The following is a 20358-nucleotide window of genomic DNA, read 5'->3' on the forward strand; positions in this document are numbered from 1 at the left end:
ATATTATTAACACAAAATGCCAAATTGATTTGGAGATTGGAAGAAAATGTATTTGCTTTAAAAGGAAAAGCACTCAAGTTAGGTGGAGTACATATTGTAATAATCTGCAACTGCGGAGATCTAGGAACTGCAGAAGCCATAGGCACACACAGAGATACTCTCAAAATCATAGCCACGCACAGAGCACTGAATACAAAGACACACATACGGGTTTCCCAAGTTCATACAGTCTACGTATACCAAAGGAATGCATCGTTGTCTCCACCACTGTGAAACAAACAAAATTTATCCCCAACTAACAGCTTGCCTAAGTCTCACACTGGCCCAGTTTCTCTCCAAATCCATGTACCTAGTCAATCTTAGATGCCATCCTCCTCTTGGTACTATTTAATGGCCTGCTTGGTATATTAAATAGTCCATTCAGCAATTTATATTGTTATATCCTTGCAGTTTTTCCTTAGATAACTTCTTTTCTCTTCAGTCTCATTGCTTCCACCATTAAAAGTGCTCAAGTCAACTTGAACTTACGACTAACCACAACCTCTGGTTTGGGGTTCCTAGCCAAGATTCTACTCCCCTCCAATCAACCTGCATATAGCTCTCTGATTATTATTCATAAGGAAAAATATTAGGATGAGATAAGGAACTAATGAACATAGTCCAAGTGGTGCTATGTGTCCCTGAGTATTGTAGATGTGGATGAGGATGTAGATACAGCTATAGATGGAGACGTGCATGTGTATATAGGTGTGGACATGACACGGACATAGACAAGGGTGATGATAGAGTTATGTAGGTATTTCTCCATGGAGATATCTAAAATAGAGATCATTTAATTTAACCCTCAAAATAGTCCTGGGAGATAGGTTATACTTATATTCTTCTGCATATGACAATATTGACTCTCAAAGGGGCCCCCAACCCCATATCTGGTGACAGAGCTGGGAGTTGAGACTTGATCTCCTTAACCAACACTCAGGCTCATTCTGATTGCAACACAAAACTTTTTCTTTCCTATTTTTTGAAGAACTGTAATCTAGAACAGTATATCTGCTGTTTGGTAACTTCTGAGTCTTTTCCATGTGGACATTGCTCTTGGACTTGGTCTTTGTGGAACATACGGAAAGAAGAGGTAGAGAGAGTTGCATGGAACTGCTGGCTATTGCACACATATAATGCTTGCATTTTCATTTCTACAAACAGAAATGCTTTTAAGGGGCCTTCACTGATTTCATTACTTTTGATGTTACAAAGAAAAAAGAAATCTCCGGTGTTGATGAGAATCCAGGTCAAGGCAAAGAGAATCACAGAGCAGTTAAAGAAAATCCTGAGGCTCTGGGATTTTGTGCCTGCAAGTACCTTGATTTGAGAAAAGAAATTCATTTAAACTCAGCAAATAAGCTCAGGAGAAAGTCTGGGACACTGGCTTCTTTCCATTGTTATTTGCTTCTTTCCAAAAATCTGCTTTGTATTTTACCTTCATCCTTGGTCGTCAGGCAGAAACTGTATTTCTAGATGTCATTGCTATTAAAAAGAGGAAGTGGGGGGTGGAAAGCAAGAAAAGAACAAAAAAGTCAAAGAGGTAGATGCAAAAAACCTCCCATTTCTCAAGTCAAAATATGTTAATGGTGAAATCGGGATAAATGATTAATCTAATGATTTTCAGTTTCCAGTGAGCTGTAAGAGGGGCTAGCAAGCAGCAGGAAACTAATATTTAAAGATAATTTCAGAAACATGAGATGAAAAAGTGGTGAAAGGAGGAGGCTGAACCTTTTTCCTTCCGCCTCCAAGGTTTATTGAAAATAACGTTTTCTCTTTAAACAGAAAACGTATGTGATTCTACATTTAAATCTAGTACATTTTTTTCACTCCAAATTATTTACTGAATACTAACTCTGACACAGTTACTATATTAAGGTTTTGATGGTAACAAAGAAACTGTTTCTGCCTCCGGGAAGCTTACAGTCTAACTGCAAATGTAAGAGAAATAAAAAGAAATTTTAAAAAAATCTAAACAGGTTTTTATAAGAACTCTGATGAAGGTTGTCCCAGGATGCTATTGCAACAAATAGGAGCAGAATGTAATGGCCTGGTGATCAGGGAAAGTTTCCCTGCAGGGCTGATTGTTGAATAGGTGGGAAGGGATAGAGCTTTGGAGAGTCCTGGCAATGAGACCAGTAGGCACAATTGCTCAGAGAACTGTGTGCAGTTTGATCAAGCTGAAGTATGGACAGACAAGAGTGGCAGGAGGTGGCGATAGGGATTAGGGTAGGGGGTTGGGAGGACTAGGCGATGGAAGTACTGCACTGCTTCCTCCTTATCTGTGGTACCTTGATCCTTAGCCCTATTGAATAAACAATGTCTCAGCAGGACTTCTGGTTGCCTCCCTGGAGAATGGGCTGTGCTTGGTAATTTCTGGTCGTCCTTGGCTTTTAGGATGACCTTACCTGTCACTCAGCAACTCAGCTTCCTTCCCTCTGAATTGCAGTCACCGTTCTCACTCACCAGCTGTGTCACCTTTGTAAAGCGACTTGATTCTTTCAAACATGAACATCCCCTTTTCCCAGATGAGGAGATGTATGATTTTAAGCTCATTTCTAGAGCTAATATTCCATGCTGATGTCTCTGAAAATGATAGTCTGGCTCTCTGAGTAAATGTCAAGCTTTCTGTGTCATCTATATGGACAGGGCGGGCAGAAGCAATGTGATAGGAGGAAGAGCTTTATGCTTTTTTTCAGAGGGAAACAGACCTGGATGAACAGCCTAGCTCTAAATTATGTGACCTTGGGCCATTTATTTAACCATTTCTAAGTGTCAGTCTCTTCATTGGGGTGCAGTAATATCCAGAGTTATTGGGCCAGCTAGAAATATCATATGTAATATGCCCAGCATGATAGATTGAGCTCAACTTAATTATTTGTAGAACTGAAGGTCCCAGAGCCTAGAGAAATTTATTGAATTTGTTCTCCGTGGATGTGTTGTGTAGCGGGGAACATTTCTCAAGCTTTGCCTTCAAACTCTGGTAACCCCAAATCAAGTTAAATATGGTTTCTAAGTTCTTTTAGGGGCTGTGAATAATCACGACACGTTGGGAGATTAGAGGCCAGATATGCATCTTTCTGGACAACTTCAATTGATGTCAATTGAGAAGAAGACGGAAGGAAGTTAGATTCATTAGTTTAATTGTTTGTCTTGTCGAGCTTTATTTTCTCAAGTTATTTTCTTCTAAACGTGTATTTATTTGCTTGTTGTTTGTTCCTGCAGTCACAGATGCTCACTGAGAGGAGGGGATTTGAACAGACAGTGGCTCTCTCCTAGTGCTCATCTCCAGCCCACAATTTACCACGCCAAAGGGCTCCTCCACTACCTGGGCAGCATCGGCCGACGTCCCATGGTGAGTTACTTCCTTCACTTCCTTCTGCTTCTACACTCTTGCTTGGTTCCTTCCACCTTCCAGGAGGCAGAATACATTCTGTCCAGGCAGGAAGACCAGACACAAGCCAAAGACCTGTGTGTGACAAGCTGTAAAGTGTGTGTGTGTGTGTGTGTGTGTGTGTGTGTGTGTATGTATTCAGTTCCTAAGGCTGCCATAACGAAGTACTACAAACTGGGTGGCTTAAAACAACAAAAACATATTCTCTTACATTTCTGGAGGCTAGAAGTCTGGAGATTAAAGTGTCAGCAGGCCCAGATCTCTCTGAAGGCTATGGGAAATAACCCTTCATTGCCTCTTCCTAGCTTCTGGTGATTGCCAGCAATCCTTAGCATCCCTTGGCTTGCGGGGGCGGGGCACAATTCCAATCTCTGCCTCTGTCTTCACATGGCCATCTTTGCCCTCTGTGTGTCTGTGTAGAAATTTCCCTTATCAGGATAGCAGACACTGGACTAGGGCCCACCCTAATTCAGTATGGTCTCCTCTTAACTTGATTACATCTGTAAAGAATCTTTTTCCAAATAAGGTCACATTCCTAAGGACTGGGAATTAGAGCTTCAACATATCTTTTTGGGAAACAGTTTAACCAACAACAGGAGCAAAGCAGTAGTTCAATACTCATTGGTGAAAACTGGGCAAAATTTGCATTTCATCCCATTTCCTGGGTCTTTTTTTTTTCTTTCAGTTATTGTTCAAGAAAGGAAATGGTATTTTTTCCAAATGGTACTTTTTCCAAATATTATTTGAAAAAAATCCTCTAGATGTTCAGATTGACATTCAACTAGTACTTATTAAATTCCAACGATGATTCTGGCACTATGCTAGGCGCTTTCATGTGTAGGCTTTTCTCCCAAGCCTATAGTAACGTAGCAATTGATGAAAAACAGACTATATGGATCCAGAGGCTTAGGCTCAAGATAAGATAGGAGGCAGTACTAGCTAAGTAACTGTATGAAACTGATCATTTATTTTATTTTTATTTTTTTAACATCTTTATTGGACTATAATTGCTTTACTGATCATTTATTGACTACAAACTGTGAACATATCTATCTGCAAAAGTGCAAAGGAGCATATGTCCAAATTTAGAGTGCTTACCTAACCTAAGGAGCTTAAACTAATGTGGAAAAGCTCACGGATGAACCAACTCAGACAATTACCTCTACCATTAGCCAAATTTTGACCAGGTACTATGTCATCAAAACAGTGCCACATTCAATGACTATCTAGTGAAACAATGGGTGAATATCTAATATAGAAGCTTATTTAACTCTCAAAAAGATTAAGAGGTCAAGTGATTCCCTTGGCATCACCAGGAAGCGTGCGGCAGAGTTGAAATTCAGTTCTGATCTGGTTTTCCACCCAGAACCCCATCTTTCTTCAACACTTACTCTTTGAGAGGATGTGTTGGCGTGTCCCCAAGACTACCTTCAGGTTCGGTGATTCCCTGGAAAGACTCACAGAACCCAGAATAGTTTTTCTGCTCATAATTACAGTTTATTACAGTGAAAGGGTACAGATTATAATCAGCAAAGGTAAAAAGCACTGAGGGCGGAGTCAAGGAGAGACAGGTGTAAGTCCAGGTGTCTGCTCCCAGGGGAGTTGTATGGACAGTGCTTAATTCTCCAGCAATGATGTGTAATAACAGGTAGAGTGTTGCTAACCGGGGAAGCTCCCCTGAGCCTCGGTGTCCAGGACTTTTTATCAGGGGTTATTTTGTAGCCATGGTGTCCCACATGGCTGATCTTAGTTACTCAGTCTCCAGACCCTTCAGAGGTCAAACTGACACTTTGCGGCACAAGAACCCCACCATATATCACATTGTCAGCATCAACCTTCTCACATTGCCTGAGACCCAGGTAAAGAAAGACACTTTGATCTAGCAGACTATTCCAAAGATGTCAAGGTGTTCTCCCAGGAGTCAGTCAAGGGCCAGACCTTTCTTTGGAGTGTACAGGGTTTAAACACTTCAGACTTGCTGAGTCAACACTTTATTGCAAAGAGGACAAAGCACATCCTTTTCCCTTAAGAATGCTTTTTCTACACTGGTCAAAATGTGCAATATTTTCATGCTAGCTCCCACCCCACCCCCCTTCCAAGGAGATGCTGTAATCTATGCTGTCTACCCTGTAGAAGCAAGTTCATGGCCTACATAGCAGAGCACCAATATCACAGTCAAGATCTTGAAAAGTATGTCTCTCTGAATAGAAGGCCTAAGAGTATGTCTCTCTGAATAGAAGTATGCCTCTCTGAATAGAAGGCTAAGCCTCTGGGAGGCGAGAGAAAGCCTTACAGAGAAAAAGGTTCCAACCTGATACACAGTTCAGCATACACACATTCAACCCGCAACAAACAGGATTCCTCTCTGTTCTGACAGTCTCTAATTGAAGAGCAGAACATTTATTTTAAAGCGTGACAGGTGAAAGCCTTGTTTAAAAATATAAATAAACATTAATTAACTGTAAACACGACAGCCACAGACTTGTTTCCTGCTGGGACCATCTGAGAGGTGGGTGAGAAACAGCTGAGCCCTAGATGCAATTCACAGTGTCACAAAGCTCTCCTACAGGCTCAACATCACCTTTCAGCTACCTATGCAACTGTATTTAACTGGCCTCCTGCTGACAGCAGAAGCACTGTCACTCATTCAGTACTCAGGCCTGTCCTGTGCCGGGAAGATTTCCACTGAGTCAAGATTACCTCTTGGGCTAGTTGTAGGTTAACTGTGACTCCACTTAAACTCTGACTCTTATGAAGATATTTCTTAAAACATTAGGAAGCCAGTTTCTGGTGGCTAGAAGATTTCACCTGTTCTAGATGATACTGAGACATTTGCCTATTGGCAGGTAGAATAATATAAACTCCCAGAACCAATGAGAATGCAAGACAGTGAGAGAAAGCAATGCCATGATACTTCTGGGGGTTGCTAAAGACCAGATAATTCATTCAGTTTATAAGCAATATGGCATTATTCATAAATTGTTTCATCCATCCACCCATTCATTCATCCATCCTTGCATCCATCCATTCATCCATCCATCCATCCATCTATCCATCCATCCATCCATCCATCCATCCATCCATCCATCCATCCATCCATCCATCTATCCATCTATCCACCCATCCATCTGGGCAGTCATCCACTTGTCTACTCATTTACACCATGTGTGTAATCACTGCTAGATGCCAGAAGGTACCTTTTCTCTGAGGAGTCCGTAGTTTCCTTGGTAGCAAGTAGAGTCAGGTCTGCAAAGAAACCAATGTAGTAAAAGATGGTAAAAAACTGAAACCAAGGCTCGTGGGAGTTGTAAGAACACAAATGAGAGGTTGAGCCACTTTCCCTCAAGGTTATGGAAAAGCTAGAGACTGGAGATGCCATTTGAGCTAGACTTGAAAGATGAGTAAAAGTTTTTCTTGTACTAGTAGTAAAGTAGAGACGTAGTCTTTTTTTTATTGTAGTAAAGTAGAGAAATATTCTTTCTTCAGAGGTCTACAGGCCTGATTATGGACTTTTAGATCTTCTGCCTTGTGAAATTGAAGAGTTGGTGAACTTAGGGTCACCTCACAGAGCAAAAGAAAGGAAGCTTTTTATTAACTAATGGCATAGTTCTCACATCACACTGATCTTATGGTCTCTTTCCCATCTTCTTGAACTTCCATTTTCTGTCTCTCTTGTTTGTTAGAAGATCAGGAAATCTGCTCCAGATGTTGGAGCCAAAAGCCCAGAAACCTACAAAATATTGGCATATTCATACATTGGAATACTATTCAGCAATAAAAAATTAAAGACAGGTCTTCCCTGGTGGCGCAGTGGTTGAGAGTCCGCCTGCCGATGCAGGGGACATGGGTTCATGCCCCGGTCCGGGAGGATCCCACATGCCGTGGAGCAGCTGGGCCCATCAGCCATGGCCACTGAGCCTGCGCGTCCAGAGCCTGTGCTCCGCAACGGGAGAGGCCACAACAGTGAGAGGCCCGCCTACCGCAAAAAAAAAAAAAAAAAAAAAAAAAGATAAAAAAATAAAGACAATAACAATAAACTACAGATATACTCAGCAACATGGACCAATTTCAGGAACATGTTTAGTGAAATAAGCTAGACACTGAGAAGCACATATTCTGTGTTTCTATTTATGCAAAGTTTAAGTAAACCAGAACAGTGGTTGCCTCTAGAAGGGGATTAAATAAAAGGGGCCAAGAGGGAACTTTCTAGGTTAGTGGAAATGTTCTATATTTTGAATGAAGAGTCAGTTACACCAAAACTCATTGACTCAAAACTCATTCAAGTTCTGTTCATGTACGCATTTACATTTATATTTACTTAGAATTAAAGAGAAATCAAAGCAAAGTCACAGAGCTTTGAAATGCAGCTAGGAGGTAAAGGGGGCTGTCCCAAATTAAATTGACCAGCATGGAGGCATGCAAGTCAAGCCAAGGAAGATTATCTTTGCCAGAACACAGAGAAAGGCTGAGAAGATTTATTAGAAATCAGTAAGCTCTGGCCAGAGAAAATGTATGTAAGCGGAGAAGCCCAGAGGAGCAGACAGGCTTGACAGTCAATGAGTAGGAAGCGTTGAAGTGTTCCTCTTTGCGGAGCGAGTGCCCCATAAGGGCCAGGAGGCACAAGGCTCAGGGGCAGTAGGGCATGGCTTGGGGGAGTGGGTGAAAGCTCTCAGGCTCTAGCAGGCTCCCAGGAAGCCAGATCAGCAGTCTCTTCTGAGCTGCTGGGTTGTAGCTACCTGGCCCCTGTGTCGCTGCAAAGGGTCTGGGCTTCACAATTAGGAGAGGTATGGATTCCCATCCCCTTGGCTCTTGCTCTGTGAGTGCGTGTTGGTAAAGGGATTGCAGTGCTCTCTGAGCAGCTCATTGATTTCCGTTTACCACTCACAAAAACTAGGGCGCCTTCTGCCAGGGGCCAGGGAGGGCATATTTTGGTTTTATCTTTCTCTGGGGCCCAATGGAACAGAACTTTTAGCTGCTTAAATGATTTTCCTGGTCTTTTCTGTCCCTCTGGCATATGTTTTTAGTTAATTAGCTTCTTTTTGAAAAAAAGGCATGAAAGGAGAGGGGAAAAAGGAATGGTATGTCCCTTCCTGAAATCTTGTCTCCAAGGACCTCAAGATACTCTATACACATAATTTATTTTATCTCCACTTTACTCCTCAGAAGTGTTAGAAGAACAAGTGTTATTGTTACTTATTTTCATTGACTCAGGCTAAGGTACTGAATCTAGAATTCTCCCCTTTTTGTATTTGAGGATATAGTAGGGAAAAAAAAGAAAAAAATCCCCAAACCAAAAAAAAAAAAAACCATGGAGGTCCTGGGTAAAAATAATAATAATTTGATTCCATATTTTTTTATTTAAAATTGTTCCCATGCTATCAGAGTAAAGATTGAACAATGCTTCTTTAACATACCAGAAACCATGTTTGTTAGGTGTTTTTTTAAATGATAAAAAGAGAATGCATACAATTTGTAATTTTTATTTTTTTAATTAATTTTTATTGGAGTCTAGTTGATTTACAATGTTGTGTTAATTTCTGCTGTACAGCAAAGTGAATCAGATATACATATATTGACTCTTTATTTTTAAATTATAAATAAATTTATTTATTTTTTTCTGCGTTGGGTCTTCATTGATGCACGCGGGCTTTCTCTAGTTGCAGCGAGTGGGGGCTACTCTTTTTTTTTTTTTTTTTTTTGCGGTACGCGGGCCTCTCACTGTTGTGGCCTCTCCCGTTGCGGAGCACAGGCTCCGGACGCGCAGGCTGAGTGGCCATGGCTCACAGGCCCAGTCACTCCGCGGCATGTGGGATCTTCCCGGACCGGGGCACGAACCCGTGTCCCCTGCATCGGTAAGCGGACTCTCAACCACTGCGCCACCAGGGAAGCCCGGGGCGGGGGGGGGCTACTCTTAATTGCGTTTCATGGGCTTCTCATTGCGTTGGCTTCTCTTGTTGCGGAGCACGGACTCTAGGCGCACAGGCTTCAGTAGTTGTGGCATGTGGGCTCAGTAGTTGTGGCACACGGGCCCTAGAGCACAGGCTCAGTAGCTGTGGCGCACGGACTCTAGAGCGTAGGCTCAGTAGTTGTGGCACACAAGCTTAGTTGCTCCGTGGCATGTGGGATCTTCCTGGACCAGGGCTCGAACATGTGTCCCCTGCATTGGCAGGCGGATTCGTAACCACTGCACCACCAGGGAAGTCCTTCACTCTTTTTTAGATTCTCTTCCCATATAGGTCATTACAGAGTATTGAGTAGAGTTCCCTGTGTTATATAGTAGGTTCTTATTAGTTATATATTTTATATATAGTAGTGTGTTATGTCAATCCTGTAGGTGTTTTTATAGATGTAAATACTCTACATTTAAGTGAATTGCTAAGGTTTCTTGGATAAACTTATGTTGGAAAGTAAAGGGAATATTCCCTTCTCTCTGACTAGTATCTCCAATGAAATTTCTATGTATCACAGGGACTGGAAACCTGGGGTTCCCCATATGCTACAGGGAAGGCCAGTTAGATTTTTCAAAGAAGTCTGAGAAAATTCCCTCTTTTTCATCTTTTGCAAAATGGACTGAGGTTAGGAGGTGAGGTATAGGGGAAAATCGGAGGATGTTTGCCCGGATCAGTGTTTCCCTTCAGCCTAGTTGAAGGTGCCTCTGCTCAGCGCTGGTGGAAATGGGATGAAGGCAAGAGACAGGACCAGATGGACTAGTTTTGCTATAAAGGTATTCTCTGTGAAGGTGGGCTGCAATTCAGAACAGGCTTCAGATGAAGACATGGGGAGACCTGTGCTTCATCTGCTAAATATCTATGTCCAAGGAAGACTCTAGTGAGAGAGCAAGGCAGGGATGATCATGGCCAATGGCACTGGGCATAGCGCTCAAAGTTCTAGCCCCAGAAAGTAGGGTTTGCCAAGACTAAAGCACAGTCCAGCCTAGGGTCCAAGACAACTAACAGTCCTCCAAGATAGGATCGCAAATCAGGAAACGGAGGCAAGCTTCCTTTTATTGACTGGCTAGGCATGGTGGTGGGTCAGTGTTCATACCCCATTCCCTAGGTTTATCCAGACAATTTGGAAATCTGCCATGGGTCAAAAAGACTAGTCTAGATCCCACCTTCTGGTGAAGACAGGGTTCCCGATAAGCTATCTACCCTAACTGACATTGTCACACAAAGTGGGTAGGTTAATCCTTCTACCTTGAGAGCTTTAGTGCCTGCAACTGAGTGAGATAGATGGCAGAGGCCTCACCCAGGCTGATAGGTTGCAGGCACTGTGTCCAAAGATGGCGGCCAGACTGCTGCTTCTCTCCCTTCAATGTCTAGAGCTGGAGAAAAAGAGCAGTTTTAACTGCTGGGGAGCCTGCCAAGGCCTCACTGCACAAGTACCCTCTTGGGGTGTTAAGCTCCCTCCTCACGTAGGGGCAGCTGGCCAGAGAAAGCGAGTAGAAATCAGCTTAGGCAAGAGCTCAGGGTAAGCCTGGTTATTCACTCTTAATTTTGCTAATTGACAGACTTGTTATACTGCACTTTATCGTTGTTAAATCCAATGTTTTATAATATTTTGTTCTGGAAAATCTTTGGAGCCAGACCAATTAGAGTTTGAGATAAAACACATGGGTTTTCAATGGGAGGCCATGTGCAAATCACTTAACTTCCTTTAACCTTAGTAAAAGTTGAGCCTCATATGTAAATGTGAATGATAGCCTCCTTTCAGGAATTTTATACTGATTAAACATGTATGTAAAACCTTAGCAGTGTGACAGGTACGTATCAAGCATTTAAATAAACAGCAGAGATTAAAATTATTATTACTTCGCAGGAGGGTGCTACATAGAAAACAAAGCCTCATACTAGACTGCATGATTTTGCATTAAGGTACATGTGCTCTTTCAATGTAATTGAAATATTTTGGAAGGCAGGCCATTATATTATAATACATAACACTGGAATGGCAGAAAACCTCCTCCAGCATTTTATAACATGTAATAAAGGGTCCCACTGTGAGAAATCTCATAACCGGTTAGTTACTAATACCTTCTGCTGAGTGAAATGTGAAAAATTTCACCCCAAATTAGACATTGGAGGAGGACAAAACTGATTTGTAAGTAAAGGCTGCTTTTCTGAGGCCATGTTGGAACTTTGGCCCACAATAACGCAATTTAAGTGAAAGTCTCTCACTTTAGGAAAGGGAAAGCAGCATCAACTCTTCTTTCAGGTAGTTTTAGGAATAAGTGCTGCACATGCCCTCTGTGGTTAGCCTCAACCATGACTGATGTTGCTGATAACTCAGATGAAACACTAGCTAAGAAGAGAGCATGACTGTCAATAAAAGGACTGGGAAATGTGGTCTTGCAAACAGGGTTCTTGGATAATTGAACATGCCACCCATAGCATTTCCCTCATAGAAAGGTTTACGCTACTCAAGAGCTTGGGCTGAATGTTGTCTGCAAAATATTGTGCACAGGCTGGCATCTCCAGGGCTTTAGTGAGACTTGGTTGGTTTAATTGGAAGCATCGCTGTTTTGGGTTTCCATCACATTCCCCAGAATTAGCCTCCTTTGAGCTCCAGCCTCACCTTCATTTTCTTGTGGCAATGGAATAAATAATGCAGCGGTCTTGCTGCCGGGAAGCAGGAACAAGACCCAGATGTCAGGAATGGAAAACACAGCAGCAGCTTAAAGCTGGCAAAGCAGAGCAGTAAACAATCAGGAATAGGTGAGCTGTGAGAACGGGCGAATGGCTAGGGGAGGTGTGTTTGAGATGGGGGTGGGTAACCTCTTGAACAAGGTGCCCAATTAGCTTACAGAGGAACCAGGATGGGACCAAAGAATGGAGGGGAAAGATGGTGAATGCATGTGAATAGCATAGTAATGTGGCCCTGAACGGTCTCTTTACTGAGCAAGAAATGATAGAACTCATGTTTGTGTGAATTAAATTAACCTTGCAATTTAACTCAGACAGTAATTCACTGGGAAAGGCACTAGGGAGATGCGTGAGAGCCTGATTTCAAAATTGTAATCCAGGGCCTCCCTGGTGGCGCAGTGGTTAAGAGTCCGCCTGCCGATGCAGGGGATACGGGTTCGTGCCCCGGTCTGGGAGGATCCCATATGCCACGGAGCGGCTGGGCCCGTGAGCCATGGCCGCTGGGCCTGCGCATCTGGAGCCTGTGCTCCGCAACGGGAGAGGCCACAACAGGGAGAGGCCCACATACCGCAAAAAGAAAAAAAAAAAAAAAAATTGTAATCCAATCCACACTATACACCTCGCTGATGAAGAAAGTGAGACACAGGGGAATCAGTTTAGCTCAGGGTGAACAAGTTCAAAACTAACCACTCCAGCTCAAACAAAACAAAACTTAACTGAACGAAACCTTCAAATCTGCATCTCTTCCCATGTGCCTTGCCTTGGGGAAAAGCACATCATATTGTCTATTCACTTAATCCGGAAATCTAGGTATTATTCCTAACCTCTTCCTCACTGAGCCCCTAAATCCATTTAGTCTCCAATTCCTATAGATTTTACTTCCTTACTCTCTCACCAAAAGTCCTTTCTCTCCATACTTACATTTGCTGACTTAAACTAGGCCCTTGTCATTTCTCTTGCCTGGTCTCAGTCCTTGTAATCCATTCTTAACACTCCTGTTCTGGTGATCTGATCGTGCCGGTCCTCTTTGCTCCAATACTTTGATGGCTGCTTCACCACCTTCGGGGAAATGTCCAGACATCCTGGAATGGTGTGCACGTGCATTAATGATGTGACCACTGTCCACTTCTGCCTACACCTAAGGCCCACTCTCCTTCCCTCTGTAGTCTTATTCTGAATTATTGCAATTCTTCATACCCATAGTCCTTTCTTCCTCATTTTCCGTTTGCTTGGACAGCCCTCACTCAGCAGGACTCATCTTAGGCATCACCCCCTAGAGAACCCCAGGACCACCACGTCATACACCTTCAGGGGTGCCATTCCTTAGAGTGCAGTGTGAATGATGCCCCATGAGTTGTGCAGCGTGTCTGTGTGTCCTTATCTGTGTGTCTCTCTCCTCTCACTGCAATATGATCACCTATTCACTTGTGGGATCGTCCCAACAAAACAGCTCCTGGAAGAGGCAACATAGACCCAAAAAGTGTTTTAAAACATGGAGTCTGGATGAGAGCAAACTCAGGTTCAATTACTTGCTCACATACTTAATAGCAGTGCAAACTTAAGCAAGCCTAGGCAAGTTACTTACTTATTTTTTTGCTATTAAGTTTTCTCAGCGGCAAAGCGGGGGATAATTATAGCACCTACTTCATCATGAGATAATCTACATTAAGTGTTTAGCACAGTATCTGAAGCATCGTAAGTCTTCAATAAATTAACTACTGTTGTTCTTGTCATTGTTATTGAGGGCAGTACTGCCTTATATTAAAATTTTAATTTCTCCTGCCACACCACAGGCACCCAGTGAATATTTGTTGACTCAATTGATGAATAAGCAAGATAGGGCCATTGATTAACCCATGGGTGTTAGAGTGCCATGACTGGGCACACATCCTATTACAGAATTTTACCGAAAGGAAGTAGACAAGTGTAAAGTCATCCATAGGAAAGAAAAAGTTTCCTCAGCTGAAATAACTTGATAATTTGTCTTGTAATTGCCCCCTGCAATTTAGAGGAACACATGCTTCTTATAACTAACAGGCATTCATTTTTATGGATGTCATTTGAGCAACAAGTAGAACAATGCCTCCTTTACTTTGAATTTTCAGAGGCCGCTAGAACTCCTAGGGCTTCTTCCCACAGGTGGGGATGTCTATAATTTGTTGTTTACCTCAGCTTTCAGAATCTGTTAAGAGTCAGAAAACAATCAAATATTTTTTTCCAGTTGAATTTGGCAGCTAAGGAGCACCTGTCACCACGTAGGCCTAGCTTCTGGCTTTATTGAGGAATCTGTTGCTAAGACACAGTCTTAATTTGTTTGCACAGTTTTCATAAGAATGTGGGTGTTTATTCACAGAGAGAAACTGAGGCATGAGAGATAAAGGTTGGTGGAAAATTCATGATGGTAGAGGATTAAACCTCAAACAATGATTTGATTGGTCCCTTTAGAGGCTTTCAATTCATGGTCCCGGGCCCAGGGGCATCAGCATCACCTGGGATTGTTGAAAATGCACATTCCCGGACCTCACCCAGACTTGCTTGCATCACAGAATTGCTGGGGAGTGGCCCACAGTCTGTGATTTAACAAGTCCTCTAGGTTATTCTGATGCTTGATAACATGTCAGATCCACTGCTCTAGACCCTAGACCCATACAAGTGGGTTTCAACCCTGGCTGCACATTTAGAATCACCTGGAAAACTTAAAAAAATCCCGTCAGCCTGGTGTCACTGCAGACCAATTAAATCAAAATCTGTGGAGATGGGCTCTAGGGATTGATATTTTTAAAATCTCCTCAGGAGATTCTAATGCACAGACAGGATGGAGAAACACTGGCCTAGGGTATATTTTTGTTGCACATAACAGAAACCTGCTAAAGTAACCCAAGGTGGACATTTTGAAGGAAAAAATTCAAATAAGTTCTAACCAGAACTGGAAAGCACCAAAACCCCAGACACTTCTTCTGTCCATCTCGCATTTTTCTCCTTCTGCGGCCACATTTTCTGTTTTCTGCTTTTCTCTGCACATTTAATTATCTCACCCTTTACAAAACAACTTCTTTTTCTCATTCACTGTTTCTACTCTGCTTTTTCATTATTTGTCTTGTCATTGGACCAACTCCCTCCTCCCAACTCTGTATGACCTTTTGGCTTGAACACCCACAGCTCTAGATTCTAGAGAGATTTATTTTCTCATAAGATTTTTTTTTTAATTTTTATTAATTTTTTGGCTGCATTGGGTCTTCGTTGTGGTGCACTGTCTTATCATTGCAGTGGCTCCTCGTTGCGGAGCACCGGCTCTAGGCGCTTGGGCTTTAGTAGTTGCAGCACACAGGCTCAGTAGTTGTGGCACACGGGCCCAGTTGCTTCGTGGCATGTGGGATCTTCCCGGACCAGGGCTCGTACCCATGTCCCCTGCATTGGCAGGTGGATTCTTAACCCCTGCGCCACAAGGGAAGTCCCTTCTCATAAGATTTTTAACTTGAAACTATGAACTAAGGATTCCCCCCACCAAAAAAAAAAAAAAACTTTTTTTTTTTTTTGAAGAGAAAAAAAAATACTTAAAAATACTTTTCTGCTAACAGGAAATTTGCAATGTAATTTAAAACTCTCCCCACCCACCCAATAAAATAGTGGCTTTCTATTATTGACAAGAGAGAGGGGGAGGAAAAGAAGGGTACATTTATGGAGAACAGTTTCAATTCCTTTAGTTCTTAAAACTTTCATCTCACAGATGTTTGTCTGACAACCACGTTGATTCCAGAAATTAGTCTTGACATCGCTGAATTCTTCCCTGCTTGCATAGCCCAAGCAACACACCTATCAGTTCTAACCTGCTATTCAAGAGTTTTCATCTTCTCCCATTATGACTGGGCAGACCATCTACCTATTTACCCTTTTTAATTTTTCTTACACATATGTGTTTATTTATGGCTCCATGCATGCACCTTGCATATCCCGGGACATTCCTGCTGTCAGTGGATTCCTATTCAGTCAATGAACTATAGGACTTCATCAGATACCAGAAAGTAGCCTCAGCCATCATCTCATCTAACTTCTCAACCAACAACATCGTTGATAGAAATTTATTTGGCTTTTGCTGAAGTATTTCCAGAAAACGGAAACTTTTAAAAGTGTGACACAGCATTGCAAGACAGCTATAATCATCGAAAGTTATTTCTTGCTGGTAATAAATATTCAACAACTGAATTTAACATGGAGCTGGAATCTACGTCCATGGTACATATCCTCCTTCCTTTTGCCTTCCTCTGCTCTTTGAAATGATAACAAATATATTTATTCATGTTTCAAATGGGAAAATTTGTAAATTTGGAGGGCTGCTATCAAGACCCCACTGAGCCTTCTTTTTTTCTAGGATAAGCATCTCCAGTATCTTTCGGCAATCTGTGTTTATAAGCATTCCCATTTCCTTGGCCTTCTGATTCCTCTCTACTGAGGTACACTAGCTTGTTTTAAAAGGCCACACTCAGAATTAAAAAACACTATATGAGATATAAGTTGACCAGTATGAGGTACATTGGACTCATTGTTCTCCTTATGTATGACCACTTTACTTCTCCAGAAGCAATTTATGATTAATTTTGACATCCCTGGCTACTGAGTCATTCTGAGCAAACTGTCATCTAAAACCTCCAAATCTCTCATTCAAAACCTACTTCTTAGCTAAATGTCACTTTTACTTTTGCCACTGTTAGAATCTAATTGTAGGAGCTGCGTATTCCAATTTAAGCTTTTCTATTTCCAAGAATTCTGCTCTTTTTGGCCCTTATAATTTCTGCTCTTACTTGTTTACTCTGCTATCAGTTGTCCTCAATTCTGTATCATTAGCAAATTTGACAAACACCTTCAGTTACCTACCCTGTGGGCTTAACTAACTACACAAAGACTACATTTCTACAGACTAAGGAACAAATGTGAGGAAATACCAGGACTTCTATCTCTTTGAAACACACAAATGTGTATGTATCATATATTAATTTTAAGTACACACATCACACCTCTACAGCTTGATAAATTCTCACGAAATGAACACACCATGTAACCATCAACCAAATCGAGAGACAGAACACCACAGGCAACCCAGACATCAGACCATAATGTAATGTCCCCCTTCCCCCAAACATAGACATTATCCTAATTTCTGTCACTGCATTAGTTTTGCCTGTTTCTGAATGTCATATCAAGGAAATCATATGGATGTACTCTTTTGTATCTAGCTTGTTCTTTCATTCTTAATGCTGGGGTGTATTCTGTTGAACGATTATACTACAATGTATTAATTCTACTGTTTACAGATTTAGGCTACTAAAAATAGTGTTGCTCTGTGTATTCTTGATATCTTCTGGTGCCCAGTATATGCATTTCTGTTGGGCAGGTTCTAGAATATGTGTATATTCAGCTTTAGAAGACACTCCAAAATTGTTTTCTACAGTAGTGGTATAGATATAGTCCCACAAGCTGGGTTCAAGAGTTTCACCTGCTCCATATCCCAGCCAACGTTTGGTATTGTCTTTTCATGATGTTAGGAGTCCTGATAACCCATTAGATGCAGGGGCATCTCACTGTGGTGTTTAAATTATATTTCCTTGATATTGATGAGGTTGAGTACATTTTCATTTGCTTAATAGCCGTTTGGAACTTCTCTCTTGTGAAATATCGATTCAAGTTTTTGCCCATTTAAAAATTGAGTTGCTTCTTTTTTTCTTATTGATGTATGTATACATTCTCTCTATGAATCATTTGTTGGATATATGTACTGCACATATGTTATTTCACTCTTTGGTTTGCCTTTTCACATTCTTCCTGGTGTCTTTGGATCAAAAGAAATTCTTAAATGAAATATATCTAGTTTTTAAATATTTTCATTTATTTTTAGTTCTTTTTTTAAAGAGGTTTTTTTAAATTAATTATTTATTTTTCTTTGGCTGCGTTGGGCCTTCATTGCTGAGCACAGGCTTTCTCTAGTTGTGGTGAGTGGGAGCTACTCTTTGTTGCAGCGCATGGGCTTCTTACTGGGGTGGCTTCTCTTGTTGTGGAGCATGGGCTCTAGGCACGCAGGCTTCAGTAGCTGCGGCACGTGGGCTCAGTAGTTGTGGCACGTGGGCTTAGTTGCTTCGCGACATGCGGGATCTTCCCAGACCAGGGATCAAACCCATTTCCCCTGCATTGGCAGGCGGATTCTTAACCACTGCACCACCAGGGAAGTCCCAAGATTGTGTATTATTTTTTAATCCATTATGGCTATTGAATTTTATCAAACATTTTAATGCATCTATTATGATTATCATATTCGTTCTTTCTTTAGTCTGTAAATGGAGTGAATCACACTGAATTATTTTTGATGTTGAAACAACCCAACTTTGCATTCCGGATTTTAACTAAATATTATGATGCGTACTTGTTTCATTTTTATGAAACAATTTTAGAAAAGTTTCAAAAATAGCACAGAGTACCCATATATACTTCATCCAGTTTCCCCTAATGATAATGTTTTGCACAATTATGGTACAATTATCAAAGCTGAAAAATAATATTAGAGAAATAGCATAAATGATACTACAGACTTCATATGGATTTTACTAGCTTTTCCACCAGTGTTTTTTTATTTGTTTCAGAATCTAATCCATGATCCCCATTGTATTTAGATTTCATGTTTTCTTAGTTTCTCCTCTATGAGAGTCCCTCAGACATTCTCTGTCTTTCATGACCATGATGATTTTTAAAATATTGGTCATATTTTTACTTTTCTTCAATATGAATTTTGTCAGTGTGTCTGTTACTGGTGATGTTTACCTTGATCACTTGGTTAAGGGTGATGTCTGCTGGGTTTCTCCATAGTAAAGTTACTATTTTTCCTTCTGCAGTTAACAACATCTTGGTGGAGATATTCTGACACTATGCAAATAATCCTTTTTCTCCATAAATCTTTCTCACTAATTTTGGCATGCATCAGTGGATCTTGCCAGCAACAATTATTACAGAGGTGTTCTAATGGTGATTTTCTATTTACTTCATTTCTCCTGTATTTATTAACTGGAGTCTGTCTGTAAGGAAGAACTATTAAAGCCTATTTCTTATTTCCCCTTCCAGTTTTGGCCCTGTGTCCTCCCCTGTCGCAAGTAAACTTGTCAGAAGAGCTACATGTGACTCACATTTCCTTTTATCCTGTTGACCCCTAAGCACCTTCCAATCTACCTTCCTTCCTGATAATTCTACCAACAGAACTCTTGCTAAAGTCCCCAGTGGTCCTCGTGTGCCTGGTTCTGCTAAGTAAACAGTATCTACCTAAGAAAGTTGACATTTTAAACATGTAAGAAACCAATAGATTTAGTTTCTCCTTTGTTTGGCCACTGTAGGTCTTCTGTGATTTCCATGGTCACTCCCAAAAGAGGAATGTGTTCCTTTACGGTTGTAGCATCAAAGAGACTTTGTGGCAGTCAGAGTCCACTGTGAGCACATCCAATCTCTTGGAAGATGTCAGCTACAGGGTAAGTCATTATGGTGGATGATACCAGATATTTTGTGTCCATATGCTTGCCTTTGAGACATGCCTCAACCATTATTTTCCTAAATAGGCATTTTGATTATCTTAACTATAGGATTATAGTACAAGCAGGTTGAAGGCGTGTGTAACCTCTCCATGTTTTTGATGAATAATGGCTTCTTGCCTGGTTACTCTGAATTTGTTTTTTCTATATGATATGATATGATACAGTGCATAGGACGTGAGAATTGGAGACAGGAAACCTCATCTTAATACCTAACTTTATAATGATTAACTGTGTGACTATGAGCCATTAACACTCCCTCTCTGAACCCCCATTCTTCACCTGTAAAACGAGGATAGTGAAAATACCGTCCTTGTTAGGTATTATATTTATGGAAGGAACAAAATGATGCCTGATTGGAAAGGATCTTCAATAAATATGAAGTGATGAAAAAAATGTAAGGCATTAGACCATCCACATTCCTCTGCTTGAGCATACTATAAAAAGTAGAACAGTGACCCGCTGAACCTAATTCTATTATTTCTGGGTTCCAGTAGTTGGAGCTCTGCTATCCCCACACTGAACCCAAGAGGAGATTAGGGAGAGGTAAGGAAGGAAGGACTTCTTCCTGTCAGGATAAAGTAAACAGGCTGTTGCTTGCTGAATATTAGGAAGAGGTAGAAGACGTCAAGTTATCCAACCACAAAATAAAAACTGGGCTTTGTTTCAAATTTATATAGGAAAAAGAGAAAAATCATTGTGTTGGAAAAACCTAGTTCTC

At 41.2% G+C, this 20358-nt stretch overlaps 1 protein-coding gene across 1 annotated transcript in view; it reads left to right on the top strand.

Annotated features, from left to right (window-relative positions):
• The window catches only part of AGBL1 (AGBL carboxypeptidase 1), a 707098-nt gene that overhangs the window by 376609 nt on the left and 310131 nt on the right, over nt 1–20358 (top strand). The window contains exons 17-18 of the mRNA XM_060096125.1: nt 3265–3394; nt 19446–19577. Coding sequence (XP_059952108.1) covers nt 3265–3394; nt 19446–19577 — 262 coding nt within the window. The remainder of the gene's footprint in view (nt 1–3264; nt 3395–19445; nt 19578–20358) is intronic.

This window comes from Mesoplodon densirostris, chromosome 4, assembly GCF_025265405.1.
Source record: "Mesoplodon densirostris isolate mMesDen1 chromosome 4, mMesDen1 primary haplotype, whole genome shotgun sequence".
In the NCBI taxonomy this organism is placed as follows: Eukaryota; Metazoa; Chordata; class Mammalia; order Artiodactyla; family Ziphiidae; genus Mesoplodon; species Mesoplodon densirostris.